This window comes from Saccopteryx leptura, chromosome 1 (assembly GCF_036850995.1).
Source record: "Saccopteryx leptura isolate mSacLep1 chromosome 1, mSacLep1_pri_phased_curated, whole genome shotgun sequence".
Taxonomy (NCBI): domain Eukaryota; kingdom Metazoa; phylum Chordata; class Mammalia; order Chiroptera; family Emballonuridae; genus Saccopteryx; species Saccopteryx leptura.
This window is the reverse complement of record NC_089503.1, coordinates 389,143,420-389,167,876: the sequence shown is the minus strand read 5'-3', so window position 1 is coordinate 389,167,876 and position 24,457 is coordinate 389,143,420. Positions and strand designations below refer to the sequence as shown.

General features: G+C 38.1%; 3 protein-coding genes across 3 annotated transcripts in view; all 3 read left to right on the top strand.

The window, feature by feature from the left end:
* The window catches only part of LOC136388496 (uncharacterized protein PF3D7_1120000-like), a 419,710-nt gene that overhangs the window by 394,858 nt on the left and 395 nt on the right, over positions 1 to 24,457 (top strand). Inside the window, exon 46 of the mRNA XM_066360321.1 lies at positions 22,222 to 22,309. Within this exon, the coding sequence (XP_066216418.1) occupies positions 22,222 to 22,309 (88 nt within the window). The remainder of the gene's footprint in view (positions 1 to 22,221; positions 22,310 to 24,457) is intronic.
* Positions 8,858 to 24,457, top strand: part of LOC136387791 (butyrophilin subfamily 1 member A1-like) — a 330,439-nt gene continuing 314,839 nt past the window's right edge. The window contains exon 1 of the mRNA XM_066359830.1: positions 8,858 to 8,874. The gene's annotated coding sequence lies outside the window, so the exon portion shown is untranslated. The remainder of the gene's footprint in view (positions 8,875 to 24,457) is intronic.
* Positions 8,989 to 12,496, top strand: LOC136387788 (butyrophilin subfamily 1 member A1-like). Its single transcript, XM_066359827.1, has 4 exons — positions 8,989 to 9,085; positions 10,617 to 10,643; positions 11,208 to 11,234; positions 11,409 to 12,496. The coding sequence occupies exons 3-4, from the start codon at positions 11,225 to 11,227 to the stop codon at positions 12,005 to 12,007; spliced, it is 609 nt and encodes a 202-aa protein (XP_066215924.1). The 5' UTR covers positions 8,989 to 9,085; positions 10,617 to 10,643; positions 11,208 to 11,224; the 3' UTR covers positions 12,008 to 12,496.

The window sequence follows — 24,457 nt, the reverse complement described above, 5'->3', positions numbered from 1 at the left end:
TTTTATCCATTTTGAGTTTATTTTTGTGAATGGTGGAAGTTGGTGGGCTAGTTTCATTTTTTTGCAGGTAGCTGTCCAATTTTTCCAACACCATTTACTAAAGAGGCTGTTTTACTCCATCGTATTTCCTTACCTCTTTTGTCTAATATCAGTTGTCAATAAAGCTGTGTGTTTATTTCTGGGTTCTCTGTTCTGTTTCATAGATCCATATGCCTGTTCTTATGCAAGTACCAGGCTGTTTTGAGTACAATGGCCTTGTAGTATATCTAGATATCAAGAAGTGTGATACCTCCCCCTTTATTCTTCTTTTTTAAGATTGCTGAGGCTTTTCTGTTCTTTTTTGGTTCCATATAAATTTTTAGAATATGTGATATATATCTTTAAAGTTTGTCATTGGTATTTTAATTGGTATTGCATTGAATTTATAGATTATTCTCGGTAATATAGACATTTTAATGATGTTTATTCTTCCTAACCATGACCATGGTATATGCTTCCAATTGTTTGTATCTTCCTTGATTTCTTTTATCACTGTTTTTTTTTAATTTTCTGAGTACAAGTCTTTAGTCTCCTTGTTTAAATTTATTCCAAGGTACTTAATTTTTTTAGTTGTAATAGTGAAGAGAATTGTTTCCTTAATTTCTCTTTCTGACAGTTCATTGTTGGTGTATAAAAATGCCACTGATTTCTGAGTATTAACTTTATATTCTGTTACTTTGCTGAGTTCATTCATCAGGTCCAGTAGTTTTTTGACTGAGTCTTTTGACTTACTGTTTTCTATATACAATATCATATCATCTGCGAATAATGATAGTTTCACTTCCTCTTTTCCAACTTGAATGCCTTTTATTTTTTCTTCTTGTCTGATTGCCATGTCTAGGACTTCCAGAACTATGTTGAATAAGAGTGTTGAAAGGGAGCACCCCTGCCTTTTTCCTGATCTTAAGGGGATTGCTTTTAATATTCTCCATTGAGTATGATGTTAGCTGTGGGTTTGTCATAGATGGCCTTTATCATCTTGAGGTATGTTCCCTGTATTCCCACTTTGCAGAGAGTTTTGATCATGCATGAGTGCTGGATTTTATCAAATGCTTTTTCTGCATCTATTGAAATTATCATGTGGTTTTTCTCCTTTCTTTTGTTTATGTGATGAATCACATTGATTTATTTGCAAATATTGTAGTGATGAATCACATTGATTTATTTAAAAATATTGTACCAGCCTTGCCTCCCCAGAATAAATCCCATTTGATCATGGTGTATGATTTTTTTCTATATATCTTTGGATCTGGTTTGCTAATGTTTTGTTGAGGATTTTAGCATCTATATTCATCAGGGATATTAGCCTATAATTTTCTTTCTTTGTGTTGTCTTTGCCTGGTTTTGGAATTAGAATTATGCTTGCCTCATAAAAGGATCCTGGAAGTCTTCCTTCCTCTTGAATTTTTTGAAAAAGCTTGAGAAAGATAGGAGTTAGTTCTTTGAATATTTCGTAGAATTTACTTGTGAAGCCATCAGGACCCGGACTTTTCTTTGTTGGAAGTTTTTTGATAACTGTTTCGATATCATTTGGTGTAATCGGTCTGTTTAGGTTTTCCGATTCTTCCAGGTGGATTTTTGGAAGATTGTATGTTTCAAGGAATTTTTCCATTTCATCTAGGTTGTTTAGTGTTTGGGCATACAGTTATTCATAGTATTTTCTTACAATATTTTGTATTTCTATTGTGTCAGTTGTTATTTCTCCACTCTCATTTCTAATTTTATTTATTTGATCTCTTTTTTTTTCTTGGTGAGTCTAGTTAATGGTTCCTCAATCTTGTTTACCTTTTCAAAGAACCAGCTCCTAGGTTCATTGATCCTCTATATTGTTTCCTTAGGCTCTATGTCAATTATTTCCTCTCTAATCTTTATTATTTCCTTCCCTCTATTACATTTGGGCTTTACTTGCTGTTCTTTTTCTAGTTCTTTTAGATGCAGGGTTAAGTTGTTTATTTGAGCTTTTTCTAGCTTCTTGAAATGTGCCTCTTAGTACTGCTTTTGCTGTGTCCCATGAATTTTGACTTGTATGTTCATTATCATTCATTTCTAGGAATTATTTTATTTCTTCTTTGATCTCATTCTTAATCCATTTATTATTTATCAACCTGCTATTTAGTTTCCATGTGTTTGAGAATTTTTGAGTTTTTCTGTTGCAGTTGATTTCTAATTTCATGCCATTGGGATCATAGAAAGTCCTTGATATGATTTCAATTTATTTAAATTTTTTGAGATCACTTTTGTACTGTAACATGTAGTCTATCCTAGAGAATGTACCATGAGCACTTGAAAAGAATGTATATTTTGCTACTTTATGATGAAAGGTTCTTAAGATATCTATTAAAATCATTGATCTAGTGTGTACTTTAAGTCTGCTGTTTCTTTGTTAATTTTCTTTCTTGAGGATCTATCTAATGATGTTTGTGGGGTATAGCAATCCCCTGCTATTATAATTTTGCTGTTGATCTTGCCCATTATATCCATCAAAGTCTGCTTTCTATATTTAAGTGCTCCTATATTAGGTGTATACATATTTATACTAGTTATATCTTCCTGTTAGATTGCTCCCTTTATCATTATGTAGTGGCCTTCTTTATCTCTTAATATAGTCTTTGTTTTAAAGTCAATTTTGCCTGACCTGTGGTGGTGCAGTGGATAAAGCGTCGACCTAGAAATGCTGAGGTCGCCGGTTCGAAACCCTGGGCTTGCCTGGTCAAGGCACATATGGGAGTTGATGCTTCCAGCTCCTCCCCCCTTCTCTCTCTCTGTCTCTCCTCTCTCTCTCTCTCTCTGTCTTTCCCTCTCCTCTCTAAAATGAATAAATAAAAAATTTAAAAAAAAGAATTGAAAAAAAAAATAAAGTCAATTTTGTCTGATATATGTGTTGTTACACCTGCTTTTTTTTTCATTTCCATTTACATGAAATGGTTTTTTTCCATCCTTTTATCTTCAGTCTATGTGCATCTTTGGTTTTAAGGTGTGTTTTTTGTAGACAGTATATGTATAGGTCCTGTTTTCTTATCCATGCAGCTACCCTATGTCTTTTGATCTGATCATTGAATCCATTTACATTTAATGTTGTTATTGATATGTAGTTTTTATTGCCATTTTATTCTTTAAAGCTGTATTCCTTTTTTGCTATATTCTTTTCCCACTTTGATCTATTTACAACAGGCCCCTTAACATTTCCTACAGCATTTGTTAGGTTTTAATAAATTCCTTGAGGTTTTTTTTTTTTCTTTTTTTTGTCTGGGAAACTTTTTATTTCTCCTTATTTTTAAATGATAGCCTTGCTGGATAGAGCAGTCTTGGTTGTAGGTTCTTGTTCTGCATTACTTTGAGTATTTTTTGCCATTCCCTTCTGTCCTCAAGTGTTTCTGTTGAGAAGTCTGATGTCATCTTTATGGGGGCTCCTTTGTAGTTGATAGCCTTTTTTTCTCTAGCAGCTTTTAATATTTTCTCTTTATCACTTAGCTTTGATATTTTAATTATGATGTGTCTTGGTGTAGGTTTCTTTGGGTTTCTCTTTAATGGAGTTCTCTTTGCTTCTTGAACTTGTGTGAGTTACTCCTTCATTAATTTAGGGAAGTTTCAGCTATGATATGATTGAACAAAGCCTCTATCCCTTGTTTTTCTCTTCTTCTTCAGGGACCCCTATGATGCTGATGTTATTTCTCTTCATGTTGTCATAGCGCTCTCTAAGAGTTTCCTCAAAAATTTTGAGTCTCTTTTCTTTTTTGTTCTCTGCATTCATGCCTTCATTCCACTTGTCCTCCAACTCTCTGATTCGATCCTCAGCTCTATCCATCCTGCTTTTAATTCCTTCCATTGTGGTATTCATTTTTGATATTGTATTTGTCATGTCCGACTGATTCTTTTTTAATATTTCAATATCCTTTTTTATACTTGCTATTGCTTTATTTAGGTGTTCATAATGCCCATCCATTGTTGTTCTAAGATCCCTAAGCATCCTTACAATCATTATTTTAAACACTGCATCTGAAAGTTTGGTTATTTCCATATCACTCAGTTCATTTCCTGGAGGTTTCTCTTGGAATTTCATTTGGATTGCACTTCTCTATCTTCTCATTATGTCTGTGTGTTTGGCTGTTTTGTTTGTAGAGCTGGTTGAGTCTAGGCTGGGTGTTGTTTGCCTCCAGTTTTCAACTGTGTTATTTCTAGGTCTTCTTGGGTTGTCATCAGCTATTATTTGTAATACACTTTTGGATTTAGGCCCCCTGAAGTCTTGAATTGTTTGTTTTCTTAACAGGTGATAGTCTTGTTTACTGATCTCAGCACGGGGCTTATTTGAAACTGTATCGAGAAATGCAGTGGGTTTAACTGAGACTCTGAAGGCCTGTTCTACCAGTTAATCTCTCTGGGGGCAGGGCATTTTCTCAACTTCAGTAGGGGGAGATGTATCTCAGATCTCCATGGAGACCTGAGTTACTGCCCCTCCTCCCCACTTTTAGTTTTCAGCTGTGTCTTGTTGCGCTGAATGGAACTGGAGAGATGTCTGTAGATCTGTGACCTGGAAGCACTTTAGTCTTTTGTTTTGTGTTAGGATCAGCCCCTCCCCCAGCTATGGCTGCCCCCAGCACTGGATGAGTCAGCTTCTCAGCTTATCCCCTATATTCCTCTGCCCCTCACCATCTGTCTCTCTCTCTCCCCTTTCTTTTTGGAAGACAAGCCAGCCATCTCAACACCTCATTTCTTGGTCGCCAGGCAGTGGCTGTGAACAGTATTTTCTGCTCTTTTTACTTGAATAAGAGCCCTTCTGGGCTCTCAGCCTCACACCCCCTCCCCATTCCTGTAAGCAGGGGAGATTCAGGCACTCCCTACCAGGTTTGTTGTGGCTTATTCTTCAATCCTTGGTATGAGAGCTATTCTTGTAGTCCAGAGTTGGTTTTTCATGCTGATTATTCCTAAATTAGTTTGTAATCCAGTTTGTTGGTGTGAGCTGGGAGTCTGTGTTTCTCCCTACTCCGCTGCCATCTTCAGGTCCCACTCCAATATCTGTGTTTTAGATTCTCCCAATTATTTTTTTCTTGGGAATGATCTTTATGTATATATCTCTGTAATGCATAAAGCAGATTTTATACAAGTAGTGCACAAACCCAGTTTTATCATGAAGGCTTCCTCTGCTGTTCACTTCCTTGTTGCTGGTACAGCCCCTGTCCCCTATGTGAATATGTTTGTTTTTTTATCTGAAAAAGGTGATAGTCCCCTGACATGAGAATACTTACTATTTTACATCCAAAATTTCTGACCTAACACTCTCATCATTTTATTTACTAATTTAGTTGCTTGTGCACAAGGAACAGGGGAAGGAATACAGCATTGCCTCCAATGGGTGAGGTGTCCTTTGGAACCTCAGGGTTTCTACTATCACAGAATGGGTCCATGTGTGCTCCAGAGTGAAGTATGAAAGGAGCCCATTCTGTTCTTCCTCCTACCAGAAGTTGGAATGAGTTCTTTATTTATTCCTTTTCCCTTTCACCTGTGAGTGAAGAATAGAAAAGCCAGTACCGATAACCTACTCCCCTTGCCATTTACTGATCTAAATTACACCATTGTCTTTGTCTGAATGACCATGTCACTATTATCTCAGTATCTTGGTTTTCTAACTTTGACTTCCTGTCTTCCTTTTTTGTTCAATTTCTTCCATTATGACCTCTCCAATTGTCTTGTTGTTGCATCAAGAAATTAGAGCCTTCTGTCAAATTAATTTTATCAATAGAATATCTGAAAGTGTAGGTACTTTTAAACTTGGGGGGTTTAAGTTTCCTTCAAAAACAGCTCAGGTCATGTGATCAGAACCTCCCTCACTGTCATTTCTTTCCCTTCATCTGATTGACTTCACTTTATTCAGCCCTAGTTAAAACAGACACTCAGATACCATAAGACTGAAAATTACTAGCTGGACTAAAATGCTGTGATAGATGCACATAAGAATCTAACCTGGTCTTACCTAGATGAGTGGTCTTTCAGTAACCTTTATACAATAGTTGTGGCAACTTTGTACATTGAAGGTACTGCAATTATAATGGAATACATACATATGTAGAAACATCCAAAGACCTTAGATTTGACAAATATATCAGAGTGGTTCACATAGACTGAAAAAGAATAAAAAATAATTCTGTTAAAAATAACAAATAAGTGTTTTAAAAATTTTACAGAATTTTATAAATATGCTTAATTTCTCCTATTTTAAGGTTTTTAAAATTTTTTTATTGAATTTGTTGGAGTGACCTTGGTTAATAAAAGTGTGCAGGTCTCAGGTGCACAATTCTATAACAGATCAGTCAGGTATCCTTCCATTACCCTGTTATTTATTTTAAATATTTATGTCCCCAAATGTCATGTGGTATTTCAAAGTAGTACTGATGATATCAAGGCAATGGATTTTCATGGTATATTCTTTATTCATGGAATAGACAAGACTTGTCCACATGGTAGAAAGAACCATTATTGGGTGTACCGTTTGTATTACTGTTTCTTTACAGTGTGCAGAAATCCTGTTTCATGTGTGTGTGCTTCTGTATTTGTTTCTCAGTTAAGAGGAAGGTTCAGCAAGGTCCAGTGAGAAACAGAATCTCCTTCAGAGAATCCCTGTTCTCTGTCCCTCCGGAATTCAACACCTATGAGTATTAAGATATTCTTCAGTCAGGAATGTGATAAAACAGGAACTCAAACACATTATAATTAAAAATCAGCCTGTGGACAAAACCAGGGAGGACACAGCCCCAGACCCCTGACCCTGTGTCACTGGGAGGAGCTGTGTGTCAGTGCTCCTTCCACATTGTGGTGGCCACTCTGCATGATGTCGCTCCTGTAGCAGTGAGACTCACTGATGTGTTTAAAGCATCCAATGACCATATTAAGCTCACAAACTGAATTATAGGAACATAAATATTTCAAATAGACCAAGCATATTTTTAGCCTGGCCAGTGGTCATGCAGTGGATAGTATGTGCACCAGGAACACTGAAATTGCCAGTTTGGTCCTGGGCTTCCCAGGACATGGCACCCAGAACAACTACATACAACTAAAGTAACATAGCTGTGAGTACATATGCTTTGCTCCTGCCTCCCACCACTTCTCTATAAAATAGTAATAAATTAAATCTTTCAAGAAAAGCAATTATTTTATAAATTAACCGGAAAGAATAATACTTTTAAAATTGTGTATTATTTTACTAAAGTAACTTCATTTTTCACCTTTCTTTTTACTGCAGTTTACCTGTGCATAGTAGTGAGCTCTGAGCCAGTGTGTATGTGTGCCTATGGTGGGGTGATTTGTGTGTGTGTGTGTGTTCATCTGGACTGTGGTCATGTTAATTCTGAATTTGAATATATCAGTAAGTTTGAATTCTCGTTGTAGTTGTATCCCAATTATTGACATTGACTTTTTTTCTTTTTCAGAGAAATATAAAGAAACATTAGGTAAAAATTACTGATATTCCTTTATTCTTGATCCACTTGAAACTATCTGGTTTATTTCTGCCTTTGACATTTTCAAACTTTTTATCCAAGAGCCTTTCATTAGCCTGTCCTCCACCTAGATGTCCACTGTCCCCACCTGATTCTGAGAAAGCACTTCTTCCATATGGGCCTCTGTCAATTTCTATTTCTTACCTTCTATCCTTTCCCATTCCTTCTTTCTCATTTCACACAATTATTTCCTGTAAACATTGGCGGCTTCAGTCTCACAGTATGTTTACTCAGGTTCATTAAGACATCAGTGAGAAAAAGGGTGTTAAGGTGACAGACACATAATTTTTAATATAAAGAAATATTATAGGTTTACATTAGTGTATACATATATAAATATATATGTATTTATTTTCAGGGAAATGTTCAAACATAAGAACTCTTTCAAGTATTTCAAGTTTAGATCCCATTATTACCAATTAATACTTCTCCAAACCCTTAAGAGAAAAGACTCCAAACTTTCAGCATTCAGTATCTCTCTCCATTGTCTTCTCACAGCCTTTGTCATGATAAATACCTTGTATCATTCACTGGTCAGATGTGACAGAGCGGGTTATCCCTCTTCCACTGTCCTTGATCATATGACCCAGGTGTTCCTAGTTAACTAAATATTTTACATAATTTTTCATACATCCATGCCTGTTATTAATTCTTTGGCGTTATGTTGACATTAACTAATGACAAACGGCACTTAAAAGTAAACAATACGCAGAAAGATGAAGTATCCTAAGACATGTGGAAAAATGATACATTTCTGATCTGTACGTTTTTGTGTGAAGGGTGCAATAAAAAAATTGACTACAATGATCCAGAAAAAAGAAAATATAATCAATCAGAGTTTAAGATTACCTTTTTCTAATGACAAATTATATTTTCTTCCTTGAAATTGGTCTATAGGAGTATGTTCCTCTAATGTACAGAGCAGGTGTCACATGACTAGTGCTTAAAAAACAGTTTGTCGAGATGGATGTCGCAAGTCCCTGCCTTATTTTTAAATACATTTCTTTTTAATCTGAAAAAGATGATCATCCAGTGACAGGGGATTACTTAGTATTTCACATCCCAGAAATTATGATATAATTCCTTCTTTGTTTAATTTCCTGACTTAGTATCTTGTGCACAAGGGACAGGGGAGGGAAAACAGCATTGACTCCGATGGGTGAAATGTTATTAAAAGCATCATGATTTCTATATTCACAAATATGGGTCCATGTGTGCTCCAGAGTGAGCTATGACTGGGGGCCAATTTCTGTTTTCTTTTTTATCTGATATTGTGTATTCAACTAGAATTATTTGTGTATTTTTTCCATTTACTTTTCAGCCAAGAGTGAACAAGAGAAAGGTCAGTACCAATAACTCCTCCCCGTGTCCTTCCCTCACCTGTTCTTTATTCTCTGTCTTCTCTCAGTGATCAGCTACCACTGTCTCACTGTCTTGGTCTTTTTACTCTGACAGACCATCCTTATTACCCAACATTTACTATGTGGTTGCAATCAAGGACACAGAGCCTTTCTGTCAGACGAATGTTAACAAAAGGATATCTAGAACTTTAGGTATTTTTAAAGTTTCTGAGTGTAAATTTTCTCCAGAAACATCTCAGGTGCTTTACTTTAGTTCCAAACCTCCCTCAATGTCATTTCTTTCCCTTCTTGTGACTGACTTAGCTTCATTCAGCCCTGACTTACAACAGACACTCAGATACAATAAGGTTGCTAATTATTAGGTGGACAAATACATTGTGAATAGATGCACATAAGAACCTAATCCTGTGATAACACACACGAGCAGTTTTTCAGTAAGTGTTGTACAGTAGTTGTTCCAACTTTGTACAGTGTGGGTGCTACAAACAAAATGGAACAGAGCCGGAGCTCTGGTGGCGCAGTGCGATAAAGCTTCGACCTGGAACGCTGAAGTCACTTGTTCTAAAGCCTGCACTTGTCTGGTCAAGGCACATATGGGAGTTGATGCTTCTTGCTCCTTTCTCTTTCTCTCTCTCCCCCTCTCTCCCCCTCTCTCTCTCTTTCTCTCTCTTTCTCTCTCTTACTCTCTATCTTCACTCTAAAATGGATAAATTCAAAAAAACTTTTTTAAAAAACACAAACATGTATGCATACATGGATATATAAAAGCATTCAAAGACCATTTTAAATATGATGAATATTTCATAGTGATCCACATAGATTGAAAAGGAATCAAAATAATTTTATTATAAAATATCAAATAAATATACTTAAATTTTACAGAACTCTTTAAATTAGCTTCATTTCTCCTGTTTAAAGGATTTTTTAATGTTTTATTAAAATTATCGAGGTGACCTTGGTTAATAAAAGTACTCAGTTCTTAGGTGTACAATGCTGTAACAACTCATCTGTATGTGGCAGTGTGGCCACACCCCAGTCATGTATCCTCTGTCACCCTTTTATTTATTATAAACCTGTATGTCTCCACATTCACATTGTATTTTTTAAATTGCAGTGATGATTTCAGTGGAATAGAATTTCAAGATATATTCTTTTATTTTATAGTTTTATTTAGACAATTACTTTTATATTTGGAGATCCAGCACTTTCTTTCTTCTCTCCTCTCTCTTCCTTCCTGTGTTCATTTTAGGGTCCCTCCTTCTCTGTCCCTAACACGTTCTGCTTCATATTTCGACCTGTCTTGCATCCGAGCATTTTTACTATAGTGCTTGAAAGAACATGATATTACAATACAGGACAGAAAGAGGAAGTTCAAGAGATTTACAAGTAATGGGGAAAAGACAGGGAGAAAAGAAAAAGACAGAAAAGGGAAGAAACAAAAATAAAAATCTTCCAGCCTGACCTGTGGTGGCGCAGTGGATAAAGCGTCGACCTGGAAATGCTGAGGTCGCCAGTTCAAAACCCTGGGCTTGCCTGGTCAAGGCACATATGGGAGTTGATGCTTCCAGCTTCTCCCCCCTCCTCTCTCTCTCTCTCCCTCTCTGCCTCTCTTTCTCCCTCTCTCTGTCCTCTCTAAAAATGAATTAAAAAATAAATAAAATAAAAATCATAACAAAAAAAATCTTCCTATTTTGTTTTGTTTTTGTTTTTGGTTTTTTTGCAGTTTCGAGGAATTTGTTATTATACGCTGGTGAGTGACACGGGGTGTGATGAAAAAGTCTTATTATCAAAGAATTGGTTATATGAACACAAACTGTGCATGCATGCTGAAAATCAAAGAAACACCAAAGTATTTTGTCTATGAACTCAATTGATTACTCAGTATTCTTACAGATGTTTTTGAACCCCTACATTTCAGCAGTGTTTATATTGTTTAATTGCACTTCACATTGTGTTTTGATCACAGGTAGTGTTAGCATTTGTTAAAATTTGAGAAAAAGCAAAAAATAACCTACTTGGTCTGACTCACCATATGCCCTACTTACCGCACTCTCAATCATCCTAAAGAGATTATAGATGTTTATCCTGTAAGAATGTTGGAAAAAGAGAGCATAAGAATGGGTCAAATCTCCAATCACACATAATTCAGTAGATTGTAAGAGGCTCTAGTATATGAAAGAGTATTATCTTTGGTTGGTGATTTCTTGAATTAATTCTAAGGAATATCCTAATGAATTTATACTCATAGTATTCTGGAAAGAGAGACAGCTTATTGTTCAAATAGTGAGTTCTCATGTTCATTTTTTCCTTGCAGAGTGGACAAAAAAAAAGATGAAAGCTGGTGAGTCTAGAATGATCCACAAGGGACCCTAATCCTTGCAGGGTTCTCTTGGAGAAAGATGAGTGTAGAGGAGCTGGATCTACCCAGGACCAGAGGAGATCACATAGAATGGGAACCCTCCAGCCCAGATATAGAGAACTTTCTCAAAATCATGATGATCTACTTGTCTTGTAGTAACTGTGACCCTGGATGCAGACACTGCTCATCCTGCCCTCCACCTGTCTGAAAATGGGAGACGAGTGACCTGGCCAGAAAGGGGACAAGATGTGCCCTGCTCCACCCAAAGATTCGACTCCCTAACCTGTGTGCTGGGTCAGCTGTTCATCAGCTCGGGGAGATGCTACTGGGAGGTGGAGGTTGGGAACGCATTTTCCTGGGACCTGGGAGTTTGTAGACACAACGTAGCAAGGAAAGGGAGGGTCACCATGTCCCCACAGAATGGCTTCTGGGCCATCAGGCTCTACAGTGGGGAATACTGGGCCGTCACTTCCCCAGAAACCCCTCTTACTGTAAGAGAAAAGCCCCTCAAAGTGGGGATATTTCTGGATTACGAGGATGGAGATGTATCTTTCTTTAACATGACAGATGGGTCCCTCATATTCAGCTTTCCCAACAACACTTTCCATGGTGTCCTGAGACCTCTTTTCAGACTCTGGTCCTCGAACTCAGGTTCTCTAGCCATCTGCCCAAGTGAAGAAAAAGAAGTGACTGATGTAATACCCACACCCAAAATAACTCTCATAAGAAATACTGACTTTGAGTCCCAATGTTGATCACATTTCCTGGGTGAGATACAAATAGACTGCTTCCTTCTCCTTACTGGTTCAGGTTCAGGATGAAGTTCTGACACACAGACTAATGATTGTCCCTCTAGTCAACGTCCCCTCTTCCTTAGTTATAGAGTCCTCTAATTACACACCTAGAGACCCTCATCCAAATGGTAGATTTTCTGACTTCCTCTGATGTCTGTGACTAAATGATGACCAGTGTGTTATAAGGTGAATTATTTAGTGTGATTCTGTATGACTCCTGAAATGTGTCCTTAGAGAGAAATTGTGTCTTCTTTTTCCCTACTTTTTCTGCTGGCTATTGTATGTCATGATGGATGGAACTGAAATAACATCTATGACCATGTAAACTGACAAGGATGGCAGAGATATTAGAATTAGCTTGGGTTTTTACAACACCATGGAACCTCTGGATTGCTCAATTCCAGCAATATTTTCTGTGAGAAATAAACTTTTCTAACTTTAAGACATTTACATGTTGAATATTGTCCTCCTAATTGACTCTAACCACGTGGTGCACTCTCCCTTTTAGGAGGCAAAGGAAGACGTCCAGGTGGAATGTTCAGGGGAACCTCAGGTGTGACCCCTGGTCTCTCAGCTCCCCCTGCTCCCCCAGTGTGTCCCTCCCACTGGGGCCTCTTGTTCCTGTTGACCCCCCAGTCCCTCCTGATGTCACTCCTGCTCAGAGCTGTGGTGAACACTGTCTAGTTTCTCATGACTCATAAATGAAGCTCCTGGGTCACTGTCCTTCTGTCACATCCGCTTGACAAACTCCAAGCACAGATCAACCTAATGACTTGTTTCTCAGACTGGAGCTCGCCGTGCTGTAACGGTCCCTCCTGTGAGAAGACAGGCTCTCTGCTCACACACAGTCTCGATTGTCACAGCGTGGACACCACCCTCTGTCCTCCTCTGTTCTCTCCAGCCATGTGCATGTCCTTACCTTTGTTGTCATGTCTGTTAAAATAGCACTGTCTTTCCACTGCCAACCCTGCTTTCCCCTTTTCTCAGTGTGGCTGTGCTGTTCTGCCCTCTCCAGTTCTAGACTCTATCAGCCTTTCGATTAGATTTTTTTCCTTTCATATTAAATTTTTCATTCTGGCCTGTGGCTCAGCAGTAGAGCCTCAGCCCACCTGTGTGGATGTCCCAGTTTCAATTACTGGTCATGGCACACAGGAGAAGCTCCCATCTGCTTTGCCACCCCTCCCCTTCTCCTTCCTCTCTGTCTCTCTCTTCCCCTCCTGCAGCCAAGGCTCCATTTGGAGCAATGTTGGTCCCGGGCACTGAGAACAGCTCCATGGCCTCTTCCTCAGGCACTAGAATGACTCTGGTTACAATGGAACAACGCACCAGATGGGCAGAACATCGCCCCCTGGTGGGCATGCTGGGTGGATCCCGGTCCAGGTGCAACAGGAGTCTGTCTCTCTGCCTCTCCACTTCTCACAAAAAATGTTTTTAAAATGTTTTATTATGAAATTAAGTTTTTCAAAATATTTCCCATATTAAAATCAAAACTATAAAATTTATCACCTCTATTCTCCTCTATTTTTATAACCACACTTTTTTTTATTCCATCACCCAAAGTCCAATTGTCTTCTGTCACCTTCCTTTGTGATCCTCCTCTCCCCCAAACCTCTTCCTCTCCTCTTCCCCACCCCGTAACCCACATACTCTTGTCCATGTCTCTGAGTCTCACTTTTATGTCCCACCTATATATGGAATTATATAGTTCTTAGTTTTTTCTGATTTACTTATTTCGCTCAGTATAATGTTATCAAGGTCCATTCATGTTGTTGTAAATGATCCGATGTCATCACTTCTTATGGCTGAGTAGTATTCCATAGTATCAAAGCTTTTTTTTATATATAAATAAATTTTTATTTTAATGGAGTGACATCAATAAATCAGGGTACATATATTCAAAGAAAACATGTCCAGGTTGTCTTGTCATTTGATTCTGTTGCATACCCATCAACCAAAGAGAGATTGTCCTCCGTCACCTTCTATCTAGTTTTCTTTGTACCCCTCACCCCCTCCTACCCTCCCCCTGCCCTCCGTAACCACCACACTCTTGTCCATGTCTCTTAGTCTCATTTTTATGTCCCACCAATGTATGGAATCCTGCAGTTCTTGTTTTTTTCTAATTTACTTATTTCACTCCGTATAATGTTATCAAGATCCCACCATTTTATTGTAAGTGATCCGATGTCATCATTTCTTATGGCTGAATAGTATACCATGGTGTATATGAGCCACATCTTCTTTATCTAGTCTTCTATTTTTTTTTACAGTGATTAAAGCCTTTAAGTAAACTCTTGGCCAATACAACAAGAATCCATAAAAGAGTAGTGTCCTTAACATGTTCACCAAGTCCAAGTTGGCCCCCAAACCATGCCAAATTCCTGAAAAATGCAACTCAACCACAGTTCAGTCTGTTAGGAGCTGTCACAAGGAGCAGGAGTCCAGGAAAAGTCCACATCCAGGAAAAGTCCACATGGCACTGGAATTGTTGTCACAATTCTATACTTTGCAGCTCATGTCCAAGTCCCAGTGACCGATGCTTCTAGCTGGTAATGATTCAGGTAAAGTAACAAAGCTTTTTAATCCACTTGTCCACTGACTTACACTTGATCTGATTCCAGATCTTCACTATTGTGAACAATGCTGCCATAAACATGGGGAAGCATTTCTTCTTTTCAAACAGTGCTATGGTGTACTTGGGGTATATTCATAAAGGTGGTATAGCTGGATCAAAAGGCAGTTCAATTTTTAATGTTTTGAGGAATATCCATACTTTTTTTCCACAGTGGCTGCACCAGTCTGCATTCCCACCAACAGGGCAGGATGATTCCCCTTTCTCGACATCCTCGCCAGCACTTATTCTGTGTTGTTTTGTTGATGAGCGCCATTCTGACTGATGTGAGGTGATATTTCATTGTGGTTTTAATTTGAATTTCTCTAATGATTAGTGGTGTTGATCATTTTTTCATATGCCTATTGACCATTTGTATGTCCTCTTTGGAGAAGTGCCTATTCATTTCTTTCACCCATTTTTTGATTGGATTGTTTGTCTTCCTGGTATTGAGTTTTACAAGTTCTTTATAAATTTTGGGTATTCACCCCTTTCAGACGTACTGTCAAATATATGCTCCCATTGTGTTGTTTGCCTTTTAATTCGGTTCTTATTGTTTTTAGCTGTGCAAACGCTTTTTTAGTTTGATATAGTCCCATTTGTTTTATCCTGTCTTTTATTTCACTTGCCAGTGGAGATAAATTGGCAAATATATTGATGCGAGATATGTCCAAAACTTTACTGCCTATGTATTCTTCTAAGATGCTTATGGTTTTACAGCTTACATTTAAGTCTTTTATCCATTTTGAGTTTATTTTTGTAAATGGTGTAAGCTGGTGGTCTAGTTTCATTTTTTTACAGGTAACTGTCCAATTTTCCCAACACCATTTGTTGAAGAGGCTGTCTTTACTCCAATGTATGCTCTTACCTCCTTTGTCAACTATCAGTTGTCCATAGAGCTGTGGGTTTATTTCTGGGTTCTCAGTTTGTTCCATTGATCTATATGCCTGTTCTTATGCCAGTGCCAGGCTGTTTTGAGTACAAAGCCTTGTAGTATAACTTGATATCAGGAAGTATGATACCTCCCACTTTATTCTTCCTTTTCAAGATTGCTGAGGCTATTCGTGTTTTCTTTTGGTTCCATATAAATTTTTGGAATATGTGATCTATATTTTTGAAGTGAGTCATTGGTATTTTAATTGGTATTGCATTGAATTTATAAATTGCTTTGGGTAATATAGACATTTTAATGATGTTTATTCTTTCTAACCATGAGCACGGTATATGCTTCCACTTGTTTGTATTTTCCCTGATTTCTTTAATCAGTGTTTTATAATTTTCTGAGAAAAGTCTTTAATCTCCCTGGTTAAATTTATTCCTAGGTACTTCACTTTTTTGGTTGCAATGGTAAAGGGGATTGCTTCCTTAATTTCTCTTTCTGACAGTTCATTGTTACTGTATAAAAATGCCTCTGATTTTTGAGTATTCATTTTATATGCTGCACTTTGCTGAATTCATTTATCAGGTCCAGGAGTTTTTTTACTGAGACTTTAGGGTTTTCTATATACAATATCATATCATCTGCAAATAATGATAGTTTTACTTCTTCTTTTTCAATTTGAATGCCTTTTATTTCTTTTTCTTGTCTTATTGCTGTAGCTAAGACTTCCAGAACTGTGTTGAATAAGAGTGGAGAAGGGGGGCACCCCTGCCTTGTTTCTGATCTTAAGGGGATTGCTTTAAATTTTTGCCCATTAGTATGATGCTGGCTGTGGGTTTGTCTTAGATGGCCTTTGTCATGTTGAGGTATGTTCCCTGTATTCCCACTTTAATGAGAGTTTTGATCATAAATGGGTGCTGGATTGTATCAAATGCTTTTTCTGCATCTATTGAAATTATCATGTGGTTTTTCTCCTTCCTTTTGTTTATGTGATTAATCACATTAATTGATTTGCAAATATTGTACCAGCCTTGCCCCGCAAAAATAAATCCCACTTGATCATGGTGTATAATTTTTTTCATATATTGCTGGATCTGGTTTGCTAATGTTTTGTTGAGGATTTTAGCATTTAAATTGATCATGGATATTGGCCTATAATTTTATTTCTTTGTGTTGTCTTTGCCTGGTTTTGGAATCAGAATAATACTCGCCTCATAAAAGGAGCTTGGAAGTCTTCCTTCCTCTTGAATTTTTTGAAATAGCTTGAGAAGGATAGGAGTTAGTTCTTCTTTGAGTATTTGGTAGAATTCACTTGTGAAGCTATCAGGCCCAGGACTTTTTTTGGGGGGGGAGTTTTTTGATAACTGTTTTGTTCTCCTTTGTTGTAATTGATCTGTTTAGGTTTTCCTATTCTTCCAGATTAATTTTTGGAAGATTATATGTTTCAAAGAATTTGTCCATTTATCTAGGTTGTCTAGTGTTTTGGCGTACAGTTATTCATAGTATTTTTTTTACAATATTTTGTATTTCTGTTATGTCAATTGTTATTTCTCCACTCTCATTTCTAATTTTATTTATTTGAGTCCTCTCTCTTTTTTTCTTGGTGAGTCTAGTTAAAGGTTCATCAATCTTGTCTACCATTTCAAAGAACCAGCTCCTAGTTTCATTGATCCTCAGTATTGTTTCTTTAGACTCTATGTCATTTATTTCCTCTTTGATCTTTATTATTTCCTTCCTTCTACAACCTCTGGGCTTTACTTGCTGGTTTTTTTTTTTCTAGTTCTATTAGATGCAGGGTCAATCTGTTTATTTGAGCTTTTTCTAGCTTTTTAAGGTATTCCTGTAATGCTATGAACTTCCCTCTCAGGACTGATTTTGCTGTGTCCCATCATAAATTTTGAGTGGTGATATGCTCGTTATCATTCATTTCTAGGATTTTTTTTATTTCTCTTTGATCTCATTGTTAACCCATTCATTATTTAATAACATGCTATTTAGTTTCCAAGTGTTTGAGTATTTTTTAGTTTTTCTGTTGTGGTTGATTTCTAGTTTCAAGACATTGTGATCAGAGAAAGTGCTCAATATGAATTCAATCTTCTCAATTTTGTTGAGACTGCTTTTGTGCCCTAACATGTGGTCTATCCTAGAGAATGTACCATGGGCACTTAAAAAGAATGTATATTCTGCTGCTTTAGGGTGAAAGGTTCTGAAGATATCTATTAAATCCAGCTGATCTAGTATGTCCTTTAATTCTGCTGTTTCTTGTTAATTTTCTTTCTTGAGGATCTATCTAGTGATGTTTGTGGGGTATTGAAATCCCCTACTACTATAGTATTGCTGTTGATCTCACCCTTTAGATCCATCAAAGTCTGCTTTATATATTTAGGTGCTCCTATATTAGATGCATAGATATTTATAATTGTTATATCTTCCTGTTGGATTGCTCCCTTTATCATTATGTAGTGATCTTCCTTATCTCTTACTATATCTTTTGTTTTAAAGTCCATTTTGTCTGATATAAGTATTGCTACCCCTGCTTTTTTTTTATTTTCATTTGCATGATATATTTTTTCCATCCTTTTATCTTCAGTCTATGTGCATGTTTGGTTTTAAGGTGTGTCTTTTGTAGACAGCATATGTATGGGTCCTGTTTTCTTATCAATGCAGCAACCCTATGTCTTTTGATCGGATCACTTAATCCATTTACATTTAAGGTTATTATTGATATGTAGGTGCTTATTTTTCTTTTATTCTTTTAAACTGTGTTCCTTCTTTTGCTATTCTCTTTTTCTCCCTTGATCTGTTTACAACAGGCTCCTTTTGTATATTTGCTATCTCTTTATTTAGGTGTTCATAATGACCATCTATTGTTGTTCTAATATCTTTGAGCATCCTAACAACCATTATTTTAAACTCTGCATCTGGTAATTTGGTTATATCTTTCTCATTCTGATCCTTTTCTGGGGATTTCTCTTGAATCATTTGTTTTGCATTTCTCTGCCTTCTACTTTTGTCTGTTTAAGAAAAGGTTTTGGCCACTGGAGTCCACTGAGTGTGGCCTCTTTGTTCCCTAGGTATGGTCTGTCTGCAGTACTGCTACCGCCCATCCTGCTGCTGCCTAGGTCGTTCAGGTATGGGTGTTGCCGGTGCCTGCCCACAGGGGCTGTTGCTGTGGTTTCTGCCTCTCCTTCACGGGAGTATCTTTGATCACGTGCTCGGGTGTACAAGCCTGGTGTAACCACGCTTTTTAAAAATTACATAAATAATCAGTTTATATTTTCCTTTTCCCTTTCCTCTTCATTATACACTATGATACAGGTTGAATTGTACTCCCCTGTTCCAAACTCAAAGTTCCTATGTTGAAGTTGTACTTTCAGTGTTCAGAACGTGACCTCATTTAATTTTCTAAAAAGAGCACTTATTTCACCATGGACCTTCAACTCATGACCTGATCTAATCCTGACAAATCCCAGATGCTCCTCTACCAATACCATCACGTTGGAGGCTGAGACTTCAATACAGAAAGTGGGAGGAGGAACAGAAACATTCAGTTCAGATTTGTAAGCAGTGTTGGCAACAAACTATATAAATCCTTAGTTCAGCTTGGGTTTCTTCTTTGATGTATATGGGCACTTGTCTCAGGTAAATTTGGGTGCAGGGAGTCCATGAGGCCAGTTCTTGGGACAGAGTGGAGTGGAAACGCTGCTCTCAACTGAACTGTGCATCTTGTAGCTCCTCCCTGCTGGGGGCTCGAAAGAGGCTTTTGGGACCTAGACTCTGTCGGACCCCTTAACATAGCCCATCATCAGACAGCCTAGGGGTTTCTGTCTCTTACTGTTATATTCCACTGGCATCCAATTACTGTTATCTTAGTTATACACTTTTAGTTATATATAATAAATGTGCTTATTATACTTCCAGCTGTCAACTTCCAGACCTTTCTTCCAATATTTTAGAAGTATTATCTTTCACATTTCTGGTGTTTCTTAATTTAAAATCTCTAAACTCATCATTCATTTTCAATATTTTTTTGAAATGTATATGAAACATAGTTTCCCCCAAATTAAATGATCATTTGTTAAGGGCTTCAAGAATATGATAAATTGTATAGGTGAATCTATGTCATATTGATAAACAATTGAGGTAATGGTTTAAGAGATTTCGGTGCATAAACACTTATAACAAAGTATCCAAAATTCAGCTCTAGAAGCTAACTAAGGCAGAGAAGTTCCCAGCTCACAAGGTTATTCCACTTCAATCTCATAAGTGTATATTCTATGAAGAGAAACCACCTCACACAGGAGCCTATTAGGGATCTCTGCTACCTGAGTGAACTGGTTGTCTGGAGCAGTGGTTCAGAGAGGGGGCAGTGCTGGGGGGTGGGTGTGACAGAGAGAACACAGAGTCCACTTCCTGCCGCACCTCACAGCAGCTGAGGTCTGGGAAGGGTAGGAGAGACGAACGGGCAGATGGGAAGGTTTGAACATGGTATACCCAGAATTCCCTGCAGTAAAATGAGACACATGGAAGCACAGAGCTGTCTCCAAGGGCGCAGAGGGAATATGGAGAAGACAGAAGAGAGAACTCAAAGGAGACAGGTGAATATTGTAAGGGTTCCTTCTCTATGAACCTCATGTTTTCCTGTAAATATTTAACCATTTATATACTGACTCCCTCTTTTTAGAGTAATTATAGAATGAAAGGTAATTACTTTTTGTTTATTTTTAACAGAGAAATCTATTTTCTTCTGTATTTGATATTTGAATTAATAGAATACATTGTAAATCACAGATTTCAAAATTTTGTTTCTCTTATTCTTTTTATTTCAAATGTTTCATGGAAAGGATAATTATGATAGGTGGACTTTCTCTTCCATTTCAAATGTAAAGACATCAAGTTTAGCAGGAAAACAAGCACATTAAAATGTATTCCACATAAAAACATACTTTATTGCTGACTTCCATATTATCTTTTATTGAGTTTATGAGGGTGATTTGGGTTAATAAAAAGATACAGAATATAGGACTACAACTCTATGATACATCATCTGCATATTGTTGTATGTTCATCGCCCCAAGTCATTGATCCTGTCCTGTTACCTCCCCCCACCTCCCCCCTTCTCCTCTGACAATCACTATGTTTGCTCTCCATCTATGAGTTTTGTAGGGCTTGGGGTTTTTTTGCTTAATCCCTTCACCTTTTTCACTCAGTCCTCCACTCACCCACCTCCACTCTGACAACTGTCTGCCTGTTCTCTGTACCTGTGAGTCTGGTTATATTCTGTTTGTTAGTTTATTTTGTTCATTAGTTTCCACATACCAGTGAAATCATATGGTAATACTCTTTCTCTGACTGGCTTATTTCACTTGCATGTTACTGTCCAGTACATCCATGACCCAGTAATTACACTCTCGGGAATATATCAAAAGATACCTGAAACACTAACTCAAAAATATATATCCACCCTTATGTTCACTGCAGCGTTATTTACAACAGTCAAGCTATGGAAGCAGCCCAAGTGCCCGTCAGTAGATGAGTAGATAAAAGAGCTGAGGGGCATTTACACAGTGGAATACTATACAACTGTGAAAAGAAATAGGGAGTCTACCTTATAGAACAGCATGGATGCACTGGTTGAACTGCTTTTTAAAGTTGAATATGGTGGATAACATCAGGATAACACTATTCATCCAACAACTTGAAAAATAAAGAAGTTGAAAAAGAATTGTATATATTTTTTTTAAAAGTCAAAAGCTGAGACAGTGACACTGACTGATGAACTAGATGAGGTCATACAAGCCCATCTCCCAGTCCCCTCCCCCCACATTTGCTCATCAGTGCAGGGGGCACGGCCCAAGTAGAGGGACCCTGGGGGGACAGAGTGCGGGGACAATAAACAAAGCTGGCAAAGGTGGAAGGGGAGGAGAGAAAATCCCAGTAATTATTATATTTTCATATGTTTTCCTAAAGAGTAGGGCCATCAAAATACAAGTTTGCCAGCTTTTGAAGTATGTTTTCCAACAAGACGGGAGTTCAGATCTATAGGAACGTGAGTGTGGGCACTTTCATGGTGTGTAAGTGTCAGGTTGGGCAGATAGGACCACAGTACCATTCAGAGCTGCCTGTATGCCCAGCACCAAGCTCCTTATGAAATTAAACTGAAAATATTAAGTGTCTATTAAAATTTTTAAAATATAAAAATTCTCTTTTGAACAAATTTTTATTCTAAATAACCAATAGCTATAAAAGTGGAAAGTGTGAAATACACTATGGATGGAAATATACTATGGATTATATCCTTCTAAGGATATAATCACAGCCTCAGGAGCACATTTAAAGAGCAAACAATGTGCTGACCTTGGGTACAAGCAGGATGACCACAGGGAGACATTCTGGAGGGAGTCCCAGGTATCGGTCAGAAGTCAGGAGAAATGCCTGAAACACATTTATATCAGTGATCACTGAAGCAGGAGACGGGGTGTGTCTATCAATAGAGTCACAGGGGGCAGAGCAGGAAGGGACAGCTGGAAAGCCTAGGGCAGAAGGACAGGGGGGGAGCAGGGTGAGGACAGGGCTGAGAGCAGGACCAGTGACTGGCCCATGCAGACCCTGGGAGCTACAAGAGCACCGTGTCCTGGAAATCTACAGGACGAGAGTGTCTGTGTGTCAGTGCTGTGCACGTTCCAGGCTGAGACACAGGCAGCAGAGCACGCAGGACCGAGCTGAGCACGTTCAGCAGACGGACGGGGCTGCAGAGAGGACGGACATTCGGAAAGTGAGGAGGCTGAAGGCAGACCATCTTTCAGAGAAATATCGGTTTATAGGGAAGAAATATGCAGCAGAATCTATCAGAGAATGAAAGAAGAATTTAGTTTCTATCTGTCTTTATTTTATCAATTTTGTTTTGTTTTTAATGAGAAGATAGCAAAACATATATTCATGTAGAGAGAAGAGCATGGAGTGAGAGGCAGAAGGTGCAGAAGAAAAGGTGTCCCCTGAGGTGACTGTGCTGAGGAGGAAGAGAGGGATGTGGGCGCCCAGTCCTGAGGACAGGAGGAGAGATGGCAATAGAGAAGGCAGGGAAGAGAAGAACTTACAGAGGAAGACCACCATCAAATCCGTGGATAGAAGGATCGGGCCACAGTTGTGAGTTGACTAAGTTAATCTGCATAAGGACTGATCTGGTGGAGAGTGAATAACTCCTGAGGACAGCCCTTAAAACCTGGGTGGGACACCCCGAGAGCAGAGGGGAGAGGGAACTGTGGGCTCCGGAGAAGGAGGACGTGTCTAAGTGTCGAGGAGGATGAAAGAGGTGAGAAGCTGTGTTGTTTGTGCAGGAAAATCACAGGAATTGTCCCAAATGCTTGTTGACTCTCAGTAAATCTGTGATCTGGGTTTGTCACCATTGGGACTTTTTGAGAAGGGATCCCACGTACTGCCATGTCCTGTGATGTTTGTGTCTAATTATCACAACCTCACACTGAGCCCAGAGTCGCCACATATGAACTCAGTTATTAACAACTCCATCACCAGCCTTATAAATCTCCCTGCAGAAATGATCTCCCAGCATTCTGTCTGCTCTCCCCAGACACTAGCTCTTCAATCTTTCTGAAAGTCCCTCTGACCTGCTTAGGCACTTGTCAGATTCCTCTCCACCTCCTTCTCTCTAACTGTGCTGTGTGCCATCTTTGTCATGGCTTTAGCTCTGAAATGTCCCGATATCTTATCTTTATTTTAATAAACCTTAAAGATTTTCTCAGTTTTCAACCCTAAAACACATTAAAAATGTCTAAATCAAAATACTCTCCCAGCAATAAAAACAATACCTCTGACTCTCAGCCCCGTGGACCATGTAACAAAGGTTAACCAATGTACACTGATATCTTTACTAAGTGGGTGGTTGTGGAAGTTTATTGCTGTGATCACTCTTTTCCAAGCAGTAAAAACATCTGCGTGACCACCTCACATTATATGAAGCAGTGTGTTCAAAGATCAACAATATACCAAGGAGGGAGTAAAGAGAGAGAATGACAGAGAGACAGGCTCCTTATACTCAGCAGATCATTCACAGAGAAAAATGGAGAAAAAAATTAGCAAACTTTAAGAAAAGAGAATGTAAGGTATATTCTATGTGACTTACTTTAAAAATATATGTGACATCCTGACTAGGCGATTGTGCGCTGGATAGAGCATTGTCCTTTGGATGCTGAGGACCCAGGTTCAAATTCCCGAGGTCGCCATCTTGAGTGCGGGCTCATCAGCTTTAATGCACTATTGCCCGCTTGAGCAATGGATCATGGACATGACCCCGTGGTTGCTGGCCTGACAACAAAGGTGGCTGGCTTGAAGCCCAAGGTCACTGACTTGAGCAAGGGGCCACTATCTCTGTGAAGCCCCCTATTCAAGGCATGTATGAGGAAACAATCAATAAATAACTAAGGACCCAAAACAAAGAATTGATGCTTCTCATCTTTCTCCTTATATGTCTTTCTTTCTCCTTCTCTCTCTCCCTCTCTCTCTCTCTCTTTCTCTATCTCTCTAAATATGTATATAATATATATATATAAATATATAATATGTGACAATATAGTGATAAAACAATTATATGAAAGATGAAATTTACATATGCACCAGATCACTTGTCTAAATTAAGTTACTATTTTTTTTTTTTTTACCATTTCACAGTTTCTGAACAGAATAAACTTTAAATTTAAAACAGGATTGCCCTAAGGGTATTGTTTTCTGAGACTTAGAAGGGACAAATTCTGACCTTGAGATTTTATATGTGATTTAATTGTATGAGGAGAAATAGGATTTAAAAGAGCACAGTGCACTGGAGAATTCATGCCTGAACCTCCCGCCCTGCCCCGCGGAGCACTGGGGTGACTCACAGCAGGTCTGAAACCTAGATGGAGGACCACGG